Consider the following 14283-nt stretch of genomic DNA (forward strand, 5'->3'; position numbering starts at 1 on the left):
TTAACCGAGAAAGGAAGATCAATCCTAGGTTGTCACTTGAGATGCACCCTGATGTCTGGAGTGAACTGTAATCTGTCTCAGCTGGACCTGGACGCACTCTAAATATGTCTAGATACAAGACAAAAGGTCACACACACATGATTCACACTTGACAACCAAAGATTTACGACAGACACGATGTACTGAAGCTTGGAACAGAAACTACTCGACTATGATTTCTTCACACACTATTCTCTCCTTCATTATTTCTGTATGTTCTGTCTTTGACCCCCTGTCTCTGTGTGCATGTGTGTGTGTGTATGTGTGTGTGTGTGTGTGTGTGTGTGTGTGTGTGTGTGTGAGTGTGTGTGTGTGTGTGTGTGTGTGTGTAGAAGCTAGTCTCTACTGTGCGTATTTCTCACATTATGTTCCTAACAGGCTGTACTCAGCCAGTGACCTCCAACTGTTGAGCTCTGTTGTGGTCTGTCACCACCTCGGGCTTTAATGTCTGAATCTCTCAGCAGTACTCAAAGAAAACGGATCCACCACCCACCCCTGAAACACAGTAGCACTTCTAATCACATCCAAAATTTCACAAGTGGGATGATTCATCCACATTCACTCTGTAGCCTTTTACGACTACCTTGAACAGAGGTTTTTTTTTCCCTCATAGGCTTCAAATTCTGGACTAAACACTTCACCATGTATGTGTGTGTGTGTGTGTGTGTGCGCGTACACACATACATACAACCACGTACATTTTCCTTTACATTTTATTGTGATGAGGTAGTTGCGTTTCACATGGCGTGGCCAGGCCTTAATGACAGAGTTGTTGAGGAGGCCGCGCCCCAAACATTTGGCTCTATTACACACCAGCCCACCACACCAACAACCAATAACTACATCTTAGTGGGTGGTGGAGGGTGGGGCTCAGTGGAGCACTGCCCTGTGGACCGTGCATACACACTTTCTCTCTCTCTCTCTCTCTCTCTAGCACACACACACACACACACACACACACACACACACACACACACACACACACACACACACACACACACACACACACACACACACACACACACACACACACACACACACACACACACACACACACACACACACACACACACTAACATCTGAATGAACTCACAACAAGCAAATGACATAACCAGATCTGACCAAAACATTTTGAAGTCATTTTTAGCCCTCGATCTCAAGTTAAAATGCCAACATCTGGAATGAATTGTAGCCTCCGAAGAGGGGAAATGAGTAGCATTAAGGGTTAGTGAAGAAAGGAGGGAGTTTGAATGTTGTTCATGTTTTATAGAGTCCGCAGTGAGAAATCCAGGTGTGAGACAAGGGTGTCCCCACATCTCCCTTTTAGTTTTTTGTAAAGATGCTACTTTTATGTCAGAAGATATATAAGACTGTCCTCCAATACAAACAATTAATTGTGCTTTTTAGTAGGCAGCTTTATTGAGAAAAGAAGCATGACAATCTGATTTTAATTCATTCAAATTGATTGCCGCTGGTCTTTTCTAAGTTTTAAGTAACTCTGGTCTTTCATGACCAGGTTAAAGTTTGATTTCAACTTGAGCTACCTCAGAAATTGTGTGATTTGTTAGTGACACTCTTTAACCAATTACCTGTAGGAGTCCCTGTAGCTCATGGTGTCATGACCTGAGTCCTCCTGGTCCTCGTCGTTCACCTTGAAGCAAACCTTTTTAATGCCACATTGCTCCGCTTTGTCCTGGTCGCTGCCATCCTCGCATGGGGCCAGAGAGGGTGGCTGACTTGGCTCATAGACAGGAGGCTCCCCACCCTCCCCCTGTGGCTGCGTGGGCTCCGTTATAGACGACAACAGGCTGAATGAAAAAAAGGAGTGTAATTTTAAAAAATGTGATCTGAAAACAAAAATGTCATTTCCAACTAAATATGAGTGATGGTGTCCAAGTTACGAGTCACTGTAGAAATGTTAAAACAAAACTTTTGGCATACAGGGATTTGTGATTTTGAAATATTTTAAAATACCGTAGCTTTGGGGTATAGACATTAAATCCTTTAAATACTGTCAAGACACTATCATACTTACCATATATTTATATTACAATACACCCTGCATAGACGCCTTTACAATCAAACATACACATCAGTTCATTCATTGTCACACCCCTTCCTCAGAACACACACACACACACACACACACACACACACACACACACACACACACACACACACACACACACACACACACACACACACACACACACACACACACACACACACACACACACACACACACACACACACACACACAATATGTGTCTTTTTCTCTTGATGTTATTCTGGCCTCACTCCCTGTTCCTGAACTGGGCCCGACCCATAAATATTTTGGGCCTGAAGAATGTTCCTTTTGTAAATCCCCAGCTTTAAACAAGGCAAAGGGCAGACAGACAAAGAGAGGCTGACGAACAGCCTCGGGAGGCTGTTGTGGGGATAACGGCTTCTAGCTTTTTATGCAAAGATCTCTAAATGTCACCATGAAGGCTACGAAAATAGTCTACTCACATATAAACACCAGTGGAATGCCAATATTTGATCATAGAGGCAGCTGTATGAGCTGAAAATATTGTCTGAATGGATATGAGTAAACACTTTTTATTTGACAGATGACACTTGGCATGGGGGTAGAGATAAGAGAATGAAGTGGAACAGGCACAAATAAATGCCATTCAAAGATGGAACAATAACATACATATTTACATTAAAATGAGGCTCAAAGGTATTCAGTTACGCAGGATTAATATGAACTGTTACACTTACACGTCAATTTGAGCCACATACTGCTTCATCTCTCTAACAGCGACATCCAGGCGGCTGTACAACTGAATGTAAGAGTCCTGGGTCTCTGTGTCTTCCTGTTTGAGCAGGAAGCTCAAACCCCCTTCTCCATGGCCACTCCGTCGACCGTCCATCAACCCCTCGCCTCCATCCGTGGTCTCCTCCCCACTGCCATCTGGCTCTTCGCCCTCCAGGCCAGAACACTTCCAGGAAGGAGATCCCATGCTGGTCACACAATGCTGGGTGTGGGACATGGGGTTTAGTTGTGCTAAAGGAGAGGAGAGGAGAGGAGAGGAGAGGAGAGGAGAGGAGAGGAGAGGAGAGGAGAGGAGAGGAGAGGAGAGAAGAGAAGAGGAGAGGAGAGAAGAGGAAACAATAAGTTAGCACTGGATGAGTGACACAGACTTCACTTTCTGACAATTTTATCTATCCCAGATGTTCAACTCCATAAAGTAACACTCTTGTCTGTTCACCATTTGGACTTGATGAAAAACAACTTCTTAAAGGGCACTTATGCAACTGATATGCTCAGCGAGAGCAGGATGCAAAACTGTTTACTTGGGTTAAAAGCCAAACTAAGCTGCAATAACCTAAGACATCCCAGAACAGCAGACAGATTAAGTTCTTGCAAACATGAGCATTAAATAGAAAAGCCTTTATGCTTTTTATGTACATTCCACACATTCCTTTTAAAACTGAAAACTACTGAAAAAGGGCATTTTTGAACAACGTAATGTAATGTCCTTCAGACCTTTCATAAAGATTGTGTACGACACTAAAACCTAAGTACTAAAGATCATCTTCGTTAGTTGTTGGCTGACTGAGCCGGCAGAGCGCTTGCTGAAAAGCATCAGAGCTGAACATCTCGTCACTACAACTGCTGCGCAGATGTCTGACTGGCAGCTGGTGCAGAGAGCAAAGCTGAGTACGAGGCATCCCGGAACAATGCAAGCGATGCTAACTGTCTGCTGTCTAGACAGCTGCATTGCATTTTCATCTTTGCTGAGAGTAAAGGGAGTTCATCAGACAGGCCCAGAGACTCTTCATTTATAGGAATCAGTAGACAGAAAGTAAGATATTTTTTTCTATATCTATGAATAAAGAATGTTTTGCCCTCTTCTTGAAATGATTCCTTGTTGGCTTTGCATTCCACTTCCACTCAATTTGGTTTCCCTTCTTCTCCCCTTTGACTCCTGCAGTAGCAGCATCGCTTGAACGGCACACATTCCTGGGCTGCCTTGAGGCGCCATCTTTGCTGACATCATTCATTCACTTCTCATGTCAATAATATGAGCGTGGCCTAGAGCTAATGGAGTCTTAATGGCAAACCACTCATCTAATTTATTATGGGAATCCTTGTTGAGACCTTATGGCTACTGTGGGAGGCTGGGCTTGGCATTCCCTTCTCTGCACTGTGGGATTTAAATGGTCATAGAGGGTAATTAGTCAAAATGATCACTGAGCTGGTGTTAAGTGGGTTAAGCTGTATTATCATGAAGGGGATGGATCTCAGTGAAGCTTAAGCTTAAGTGGTGGGTATGTGACAAAGATTGTACATCTTCTCAGATAGAGGAGTGTGTGTGCGTGTGTGTGTGTGTGTGTGTGTGTGTGTGTGTGTGTGTGTGTGTGTGTGTGTGTGTGTGTGTGTGTGTGTGTGTGTGTGTGTGTGTGTGTGTCCTCTACCTTGGTCAGGATCCAGACCAAACAGGGAGTTCTTGCGCCCAAAGCGGATGCTGAAAGTCCTGCCAGCAGAGGTAATGATCTTGGGGTAGGAGACCTGCATCAGGTTGACGTGGCAGTTGGTAGGAACAAAGTCCATGCAACCTAGTGTGTGAGGGTCTGTGTTGGCCTGCCTGAAGGAGGGCCACGCCTTGTTTCTCAGTTCCAGGGCAAACTGGGAGAAAAGGGAGAGAATAGACACAGAAACAGACACCATTTATTGAAAGCACACGCTGCATGACTGACAACCTTGATTGTTTTCAGTGAACACGGCCACCGTGGCAGAAAATATGATGTAGCGATAATGAGATACAATCGTTATTAATAATCTAACATAAACTTTATTACAGAGTTCTTGTTGTGTTGAGTGATGGAAAAATACACATTTAATGTTGAGGACAAGAACTTGTCAAGACGTGTCCAACTGTGTCTTTTATTCAATGTCAAGCTTTACACAATACAGATGAGCTATATTCACTATAAGGTGGTTGGTTTGATACTTTAATGTACTTAATAGATACTGACATATGGCTTAAAGGGCAAATATAAATGTATTGAAAATTGAAAAGTCATTATTTTGACATCAATAACACCAGACAGGCACTATAAGGACAAGTAAGAATTAAACACAAGAGTGATGATAAATCTTTTTTGAATGAATGTGAGGATATGAATATGGATATATAGTATGAATAATGGTGACTAATGATTTTAAGCTACCCTATTTGTATCTCAGTGAAGACTTTTCTAATTGTGTTTTAAACTGAATATAAATGAGCAGGGGACAATTCATCTGTGTGTTCAACAGAGTGTATAAGTGTGTCTCAGTACCTGCTTATAGCTGTTGATACGCCGTTGGATGCTCTCCAGCTTGGTGTCACAGATATGTCTGAACTCGTACTGAGGCATGGAAACTACTCGGTCGCTCTGGGAGATGAGCTGGCTGCAGTTATGAACAAAGAGGCTGTCATCACCAGAAAATGCCTCAAGGATCTGTACAGACAAGAAACACGGGTAAGGATGGATCACTCCTATAATAAAAGTTCAGAAAGCTGATTTAGTTGATTAAGATCAGAGTAAAAATAGCATTTGTGGCAGCAGCAACTTAAGCAGCTGTGTTTTTTTTCTAACTAAACAATCGGTTTTCCAATACTAACAACTGAAGCCATCATCAGGGCCAAAAAGCCTGTTTTCAGATCATGGCATAATAGTACAAGTTGAACAAATATCAGTGACCCACATACTGGTGAACGGCCAAGTTGAGATGTTCTGTGATACATGAAATGTTATATTTCAGAGGCTGAGAACATAAAAGCCATGTCAACAACTACTATAAAAAATAAAAAGTGGCATAGTCCAACATTTAGCTGATAAATGAAGGAAAATATGATGCACACCCCCGTGGTAAATTCTCTCCTCCGCATCATACTTAAAAGAGTCACACATCACCTCATCTTCCCATAACTACCTTAGCAGTAAGGCTGAAGCAGCCTTTGGGCTCCACCATCTTCTCCAGGACGTGGCTCTTGATGCCGGCAGTGCTGACGTATTCGTAGACCACACCATGCTCCAGGTGGACGTTATCTACCGTCAGACTGACCAGAGGCAGCTCATTGGAGAGGGAAAGTCTTCCCAGTTTGATGTCTGTGAAGCGAAATATTCATACATCAGTACAGTCACTTTACATGCATTCAGGCATAATTCTGTTTTAGTTTAGCATCATGAAAGGGGAAGGAAAAACAAATGAATACAAACAACAAAAACTGAAATAACTTTGGCCAGAGCTCAAATGTTCTTAGCAGATCCAAAATGTGCTTGTATAACAAAAACTCCAAAGCCTGGGATAGACTTATAAAAACATTATAAATCCCTTCAGTACTGACACTTAAAGTACACAGTGTACTGCACAACGGTAACATGTACCAGCACTGTACAGTAGGAAAATGAGACACTTACTGTATAAAAAGGTACACTGAATGTTACTCAATGACACTCTACGCCTGTAAGTGCTGCCTGTATATCACACATGCTTGTGTAATTTTCAAACCGAGAATGTTCCATACCCAGAGTAAATTACCTACAGCTGAACCCACTTATTACTGACACAGTGACAAGGACCCAATTCAGAGGTCATCTGAAAATAGTAATCTATGTGGAACATAACGTTCTGATGTAATGGTTGGTCAGCAACTGATTTTCTTTTAACATCAAGCTTGACAGGACATATATGACAGGACATTACCGTGTAAAACTAATGTTCCAGTAAGTTTTTCTCAAATGAAACTGGCATTACATCTAGAAAAGAAGTATTGTGATTCTCTCTTAAAAATGTAGTATATATGCAATATATTAATTGAAGGGAGTGTGCATTAAGAGACAGTAACTACGATAAACAACTTCAGGGGATGTAACATGTTTCACCTGTTCCATTGGTGCCATTCTCCTCCTCGTGGTCGGAGCCGTTCTTCACGTGATAAGGCCTGAAAGCGATCTCCTCCTTCTCACCTGCACCTCTTTCTTTTTGTAGCTTTTCCACATCCTCAAAAGCTCGATACACCCAGTGACACTGGAGGAAACCGATTAGAGCGGCACAGTTATATTGAGTTTGACTGTCATGTACAAAAACTCATAATTAGAATTCACATGAGGAACTGAAGAAAAAAAGAAAACACAGTAAGAGGTATATGAGAGAGCAAGAGAAAAAATGAGGAATTTGTTATATGTGCTTTCTTTTTACATGCCTGTAAATATGTTGCACTCTATGTGCAAAATTTAAGGGGATGAAACCAAACTATCTCATCGTGCCATGTGGACGTGGACACTTTTCACCTGACAGGGTCGTCAGGGCTGACTGCACTGACCCGACCTCGGCGGCGCAGTCAGCCACATCAACAACATCCTGGTCATTTATCTTGCTGTTAAATGAACCAGCAAACATTTAGTGGAACAAGTCCAACGTAAGGCTGCCAGGCTGGGCCTTTTCACTGGGTTTAAGTAAAGGGGATTCACCAGAACAGAAGGCCAGGTTGAATACAAAACAAAACACTGTGCTTTTTAATATAGTAAGAGGGACATCCCACTCTGTCTGCAGCCCTGCAAAATACTGCCTGGAGCCAAAAACTGCTGTTATAGGAATATCAAAACAACCAGTTTTTTTTATTTGAAGGTGGCAATGCAGAATGGAGAGTAAATACTAGTAGCCAGTTCTGACTATAAGGAAAAACTCTTCTTGGCGACAGGAATGGATGAAAATTCTACGGAAAGTTGACAGTTGTTTATTTGTTGCTTCGGGCTACTTTTTTTGCTCAGCGCAGCTTTGTATCTAGAGCTGAAAAATGTTCAACTCGCACTACAAGGCGCCTGCAGCGACAACGTGACAGCCAGTAATTTATGTTGGAGATTTCTGGGCCACCCACTGGTGTAGCAATTGAACGCTGATGAAATGAAGAAGTGTTGCACCACAAAGGTCAGTGAAGTTTTTTATCTATTTTTTTTTTTATAAGTAACTCAGTTGCTGTAGCTACTTGTAGCTCTAACTAATGCTAATGCTGTTTTATGTACCGTGTCAGAGTAGGAATGTCTGGGTCACTGTGGCTCTCTTGACTGTTGGCTTGTCAAATGTGAATTCTGTAAGCCACATTGTTGAACAATCTGGTCAAAATAACTTCCTAAGCTAATACCGATACTAATCATTCGAATCATAAATAAAGTGTTCTATTACAGTGAGAGACATGACATAAAACCTCAGGACTATAAAACCACACTGAATACCCTGTATAGAGTGAGATGATTTGGCTTTTCAATTAACGGATTGCGTTTCTCTTAAAACATTCTTAATCAATAACCCAACTCATTCTACAAACCCTGCCTTTATGAATGAAGGATTGTGTTTGTTTTTATGAGTCCTCTCACCGCTTGGGGAGGCTCCTGGTGTGTGTGATGCGCAGTAAAGTGCTCCAGGACCACTGGGTAGGCACTTTGTATGACGTTGTTGCCGTTGACCTTCAGGATGACCTGGCCTGGCTGAAGACCCGCCCCTGCCGCCTCCCGGCCTGTAGAGTGTCAACACGGGATCAGAGGTCAAATGTGAGGCGTCACAGAGCATCAGAAATACACTGGAACTGTATACTATAACACTTTGGAAACAACCAAAAACATGTGCCACTCTTACACAAGGAAAAATCTCCAAAATACTTACATCAAAGTAAATATAATTGTTTTCTCCTTTTAGACCCAATTCTCATATCTAAACATAACATTGCCCCTTTTGCTCCTCCAGGAAAATAGAAAATTACTCAGTTCAATGCCGCAACACGCTGCCCCAAGCTACTAATGGCTTTACAGCCTAGAAGTCCAATCAACACCTCCATCATCTTCCTCTCTGATCTAAAAATACCAGTACTGGCATCATTTCCAACCAGGGTGCCAGAAATTACCTAACTCCAAGACTACTTGACCCAAGCATGAGTAGCACACACAAGGGGACTGATTTAGGAACAGAAAAAAACAATTGAAGAGTCTGAATTTCAGCTGGAAAAAGCACTTCTCCATGTGAGAGCTATGAGCCAGGAGTGATACAGGAGACTAAAAAGGGAGGGAAAAGGAGGAGAGGGGGAGAAAGCAGAGAAGCCTTCCTGCCATAATAAAGAAAAGTTAAACCATGGGATCACATTCCTTGGTTGCACCAACCGATGGCTCCTCTCCTTTCTGTTTTCGTGTGTGTCCTCTCCTGCTACCGTCTGGTTTACACATTTGGATTTATCCTTTATTCAACTTGTCATAAATCTCTCATCTTTCTATTTCAAGGTACAAACATCTGGTTAGAGGGTTGTAAGGGGACAAGAGGAGGAATGAGGATGTAGAGAAAAAAAACTGTGTTTTTTTTTTTTGTAGTTGCCTATGACACTTAACCCTTAGCTCTGATCACAAACCATTATATATGTGTATGATATAAGTCACTTTCATGAACACAAACCAGAAATAAGACCAGTTGATTGGGGACTGCAAGTGGAATTGGAGGCAAAATTTGTGCTGACAATAGGTAAAACCCTGATTTTTGGGTCAGTGGTTAAGGTGAGGTTTATGTTTAACCAAGTAGTGGTTATGGTAAGTCCCCAGGAAATGAATGCAAGTTTATGTAAATACCCCAAAAGTGATTTTGGTAAATATGTGTGTGTGTGTGTGTGTGTGTGTGTGTGTGTGTGTGTGTTTTAAAAGTAGAGTTAGGTATATTAGGGGTTTGAACCCTGACCGCAGGCTGTCTGGCTGACAGGTGGCCATAAAAACCTAATAGAGGCTCACTAAAAGCAGAATGTAACAGGTGGTTAGGCTAGAGTTACCTCATCTTTCCCTTGATTTCACCCAGAATTAATTGTCTTTCTGACACCATAAACACTTTCAAAGCATTTACTGGCACTGAAGCTGAAATAATACGGAAAGACTTTCTAGTGTTGGAGTCACAAGGAAAATATATGACATTTGTAACTGAATTCAAGAAATGTCAATTAAATTAAATCTCCCGGGGAGCTGTGAACTGTTAAACCACTCAGATTACTTTTCCATAACATGTACAAACACCCTTTTACCTTTGAAAACACTGAAAATATTATTATATCTTTTTTACAACTTCTTACCTCTCTTACTAGAAAAGAGGACCACAACTAATTATGAACAAATATTAATATCATTACATTTCAACAAAAAGTTTAATTTGAGTGATAACAAAAATACTTTTTTGGCAATTTTATTATTACTGGAATTTAAGTAGGAAGTTCTCATCCTGCTTGTTATTCCCCATGTGTAATAATGAAATTCATTCACTAACCCTGAAAAAGTCAAGTTTTGCTGTGATGAAACTGGCTGTCAATTGATTTTGTCACTCACCTTTCCTCACAGCGTGGACATGAGGAGGGTTAGAACCAAGGAGTCTAAAGGAGAGGCTGTCTGGGTTGTCAGGGATCTTCACAATCCTGGATGAGAAAAGACCAGTCAGACCAATGTACCCTACATGTGTCTGTGGCTGTGTGACTGTGTGTATTTGTGCGTGCTCCCTCACTCCTTGGCCTTCGTGTTGACCACCAGCCGCAGGGAGCGCCGTATGCAGAAGGCCTGGTTGATCATGGTCTCCACCTCAGCGAAGGATCTGACCAGCAGCAGGTCCTCATTGATGGTGTAGATCTTCCTGCCCACCTGTAGACCGGCCATCTGGATGGACAGACGGACAGGTAGGAGATAGGTTGCTGTTATTTTTAGGTTTTAGCTCCCCGTAAAGCCCCCATTTGCACAGTAAGAGTTTCAGGAGGGGACTTATTCCATTCATGAATTACCTCCTGACTTCTGTGGCTGAACTGCATTTTAAAAGGGGTAACGCTGAGCTTAACCGAAAACTGCATTCATCTGGATATGTTTAACAGATATGTGTGCATGTGTGCTTCCCAAAGAGAAACAAACCAAAACAAGAGAAAGAAAATCAGTGAGCACCACTCAATATTTTCATAGCCTGTTCAATCTTGTCATGTATTTTCCAGCATATGAAAAGAATTGTTACGTAGGAGTGTGTATCAAGATTGGCTACTGGACATACATGATTGAGCTGCGTGATATTGTATACACCTGAGTCTCCTGCATGCTGTCTGTTGCATCTGCACGCATTACTAGATTGAAGGATTTTATTTCCATTTCCAGTTATGCACTTGAATAAACCGCTGCATTTTATTTATATTTTTCTATTACTGTGGCAGCATGTTTCTGTGTGAGATTTGAGTTCACAGATCTGGCTGTTTTCATTCAAATAAATACAATGAGATCCCTAAAACTGCATTTCAACATAGAGTAATGGTATCAGACAAAGTATTGCAAAGTATCAAACACCCCTTAACTTTGCACAGTCACGTATCAGCATCTAGAATGCTTTTACAATAGGGACACACGGCACCACGGCCTGTTGCACGTCATTAAATGCAGTCATCTTGCACATCTTCAGTCACGTTGTGAGAAGAATGCTGCCTCTGTGTGTTCCCCTGTGTGAGCCCAGTGTCCAGGGTACAGATCCGGTGGGGTGGCCTTGGCTGAGCTGGGCCCCGACACTGGATAACAGCCCAGGATAGATGTAGGAACGGCTGGGAGGAGCCACAGCCATCTGAATGTGCATGCAGGGATGTGTGTCTGTGTGTGTGTGTGTGTGTGTGTGTGTGTGTGTGTGTGTGTGTGTGTGTGTGTGTGTGTGTGTGTGTGTGTGTGTGTGTGTGTGTGTGTTATACTGCATGGGTGCCTGTATGCATGTGACCCTCTATAATAGTATCATATAGTGAAAGAGCTCTGTGTGTGTGTGAGTGTGTGTCTCTCAGCCCTTTTCAGAGCCCCATGGGAATCAGCTGAGCTGCATTCACTGTGCTGGCACACGGGTTGTGTCACAACTAGCAATCCTGTTATTGTGGAGAATGGGGAACATGGGGGGATGAATAACAGAGTAAGAGGGGCCGAGAGAGAGAGAAATAGAGAAAAAGGAGCAGAGGAGTGAGTGTTTACTGTGGTGGAAAGCAGGCAGAGAAGAAAAAGAAAGATTATCCAGAGAATGACTGAGGAGAAGAGCAATGTGGGAAAGAACTGCAATGAGTGAAATAACAGAAATCGATGATGAAACTTGAACCAAGACACAAGAGAAATGAGGGCAAATTTAAATGATGGGGAGCAAGACAGTTAAACCCAAGATGTTGAGGAGGCACTAGCCAGAACTATGTCACCTGTCTAACCAAAGTGGGCTTACGTAAGGTGAAATTACACCAAAGGAAAATAGTTGCACAGTCCATTTTGCATTAGCCCTATCATTAAGGTGAAACTGTGACTTTTTGTCAGGTTAAAAAAACACAACAGCTGTGGCATGTGTGATTTTAGAGGCTATTCAAGATGTGTTATTAAAAAGAAACTCATTACCAGTGATACACATGTTAAACGTTTTGTCAGGGCCTAAATGACGTTTTAAATCACTATGGTGAGGTGATTTGAGTAAGCATGTCTAATGGCTGTCTAATGACAGCCAATCAGAGCAAAGTCCTTCCAGAGAAACAGAGGCAGACTGACAGCAGCCGTCCAAAGAGTAGACAGCCATTACCCACTGGAACTAATGCCCTGGGGCGGGAAGGAAATACTGTGTGTGTGTGTGTGTGTGTGTGTGTGTGTGTGTGTGTGTGTGTGTGTGTGTGTGTGTGTGTGTGTGTGTGTGTGTGTGTGTGTGTGTGTGTGTGTGTGTGTGTGTGTGTGTGTGTGTTTTGACAGTTACCTCAGCATGTGAGCCTCTGGTGACAGATTTCACCACAATGGCCTTGTTTTTCTCCTCAATTTCAAATCCATAGTCTTCCTCCTCAGGGTGAATCTAGTACAGAAAAAAAAAACACCCGATTGCTCACGCATTGATCTTTCAGTGATTTAACAGAGTAACAGAGTAGTACGATAGTATATATTCAATATATGTATATATTCTATTCATTTTATTTGACCCTCTATTCTCTGCTGCTATTTCACAAACACTGCAAAATATCTTGTAATGTGTACATGTCATACAACTAATTGGAGGTTAACTCCATTCTCTTGCTTTAAAAAGCGATTTGGTTGTATTTGCTAAAATGACCCATTTTTTCAGATTATTTGTGGCTCTTTCTGGGTGGTCTCAAATGCAAACTATCCACACATTATTACAGTCTAAATTCTGCTGGTTTGCAATTTGTGATTTTCATCGCGTGTCAGGTGTCCTGCTTCTGACGATGTTCTCTGCTTCTCATATTGTATTCCCCTGTGGCAGGGGGCTTAGTTAAACGCTGTCATCACAAACACATTAGCTGGCTTCCATTAGGTAAGCTGCCGGGGCCATCTTCCTGCTGCACGGCCCTGATAAGATGCGGATCTCTGCTGTTACATCAGAGGAGATGGCCGCGGTAAATAAAGAGTTCCTGCACTTCACTTCAATAATAGCCGTGAGGGAGGATTTGTTCCGCTAATGAAGGAAAAAAAGCCTTCTCCACTTCTTGTGGAAAGCCAGATAGCGTGCGTACTTCCCACTGATATTAAAAGGGATGCTAGTGATGCGGCTAGGTTTCCCCAAAGATAACAGACTTAACTAAACAGTTGACTTTCTGTTTTAGCCTCTGGAAACCACAGACCCCTAGACCCAGAACAGTGTACCCTGAACTTATTTTATGTGCCACATCAGTACGTACATGAATCATTTTCAATTTTACTAATGAACAGACTTTATGTTACATAACGCAATCTGGACCAGCTCAATGTATAGTAACAAAAACACATTCAGCCTAGGCTACTAGTAAGGTCAAAACAAAGCCTTTTTTCAGCCCAATAAAGTGTTGGTACGCTCCATATTTTAGTATCCTACACCCGACCTAAATACAGGATGGGATGTGCACACAACTACATTTGTGCAGGTGTGTTACATGCATCTGTGATTTGGTGGTGTTTGATGTGTCTCATAATTCTTGGAACTTTCTCAATAAAAAAAATCTTGACCTTTTAAAAGCTTCAGGAATGTTCCCACAATTATGCAGTTGTGCTTACAAAAAAGGCCTAATGACAGCAGATGCAATTTGATTGGAAACATAGCATGCAGTGGTAAACATCTCACTCCTATTTTTTCCCTTTAAGGGAGTTTCTCCTCTTCACTCAGTTCTTGCAGCACCTGTTGTGTCATGGCATGAATGAGGATTTGCAGTGTTCCAATGTATCATCAAAGAG

At 42.1% G+C, this 14283-nt stretch overlaps 1 protein-coding gene across 1 annotated transcript in view; it reads right to left on the reverse strand.

Annotated features, from left to right (window-relative positions):
- prex1 (phosphatidylinositol-3,4,5-trisphosphate-dependent Rac exchange factor 1) overlaps window positions 1-14283 on the reverse strand; it is an 80783-nt gene that overhangs the window by 14554 nt on the left and 51946 nt on the right. The window contains exons 17-26 of the mRNA XM_062427992.1: window positions 12821-12913; window positions 10598-10746; window positions 10426-10511; window positions 8455-8594; window positions 6964-7108; window positions 6011-6186; window positions 5374-5535; window positions 4507-4717; window positions 2806-3091; window positions 1629-1847 (exon numbers count right to left, since the gene is read on the reverse strand). Of these exons, the coding sequence (XP_062283976.1) occupies window positions 1629-1847; window positions 2806-3091; window positions 4507-4717; window positions 5374-5535; window positions 6011-6186; window positions 6964-7108; window positions 8455-8594; window positions 10426-10511; window positions 10598-10746; window positions 12821-12913 (1667 nt within the window). The remainder of the gene's footprint in view (window positions 1-1628; window positions 1848-2805; window positions 3092-4506; window positions 4718-5373; window positions 5536-6010; window positions 6187-6963; window positions 7109-8454; window positions 8595-10425; window positions 10512-10597; window positions 10747-12820; window positions 12914-14283) is intronic.

Source organism: Scomber scombrus, chromosome 10 (assembly GCF_963691925.1).
Source record: "Scomber scombrus chromosome 10, fScoSco1.1, whole genome shotgun sequence".
Classification (NCBI taxonomy): Eukaryota; Metazoa; Chordata; class Actinopteri; order Scombriformes; family Scombridae; genus Scomber; species Scomber scombrus.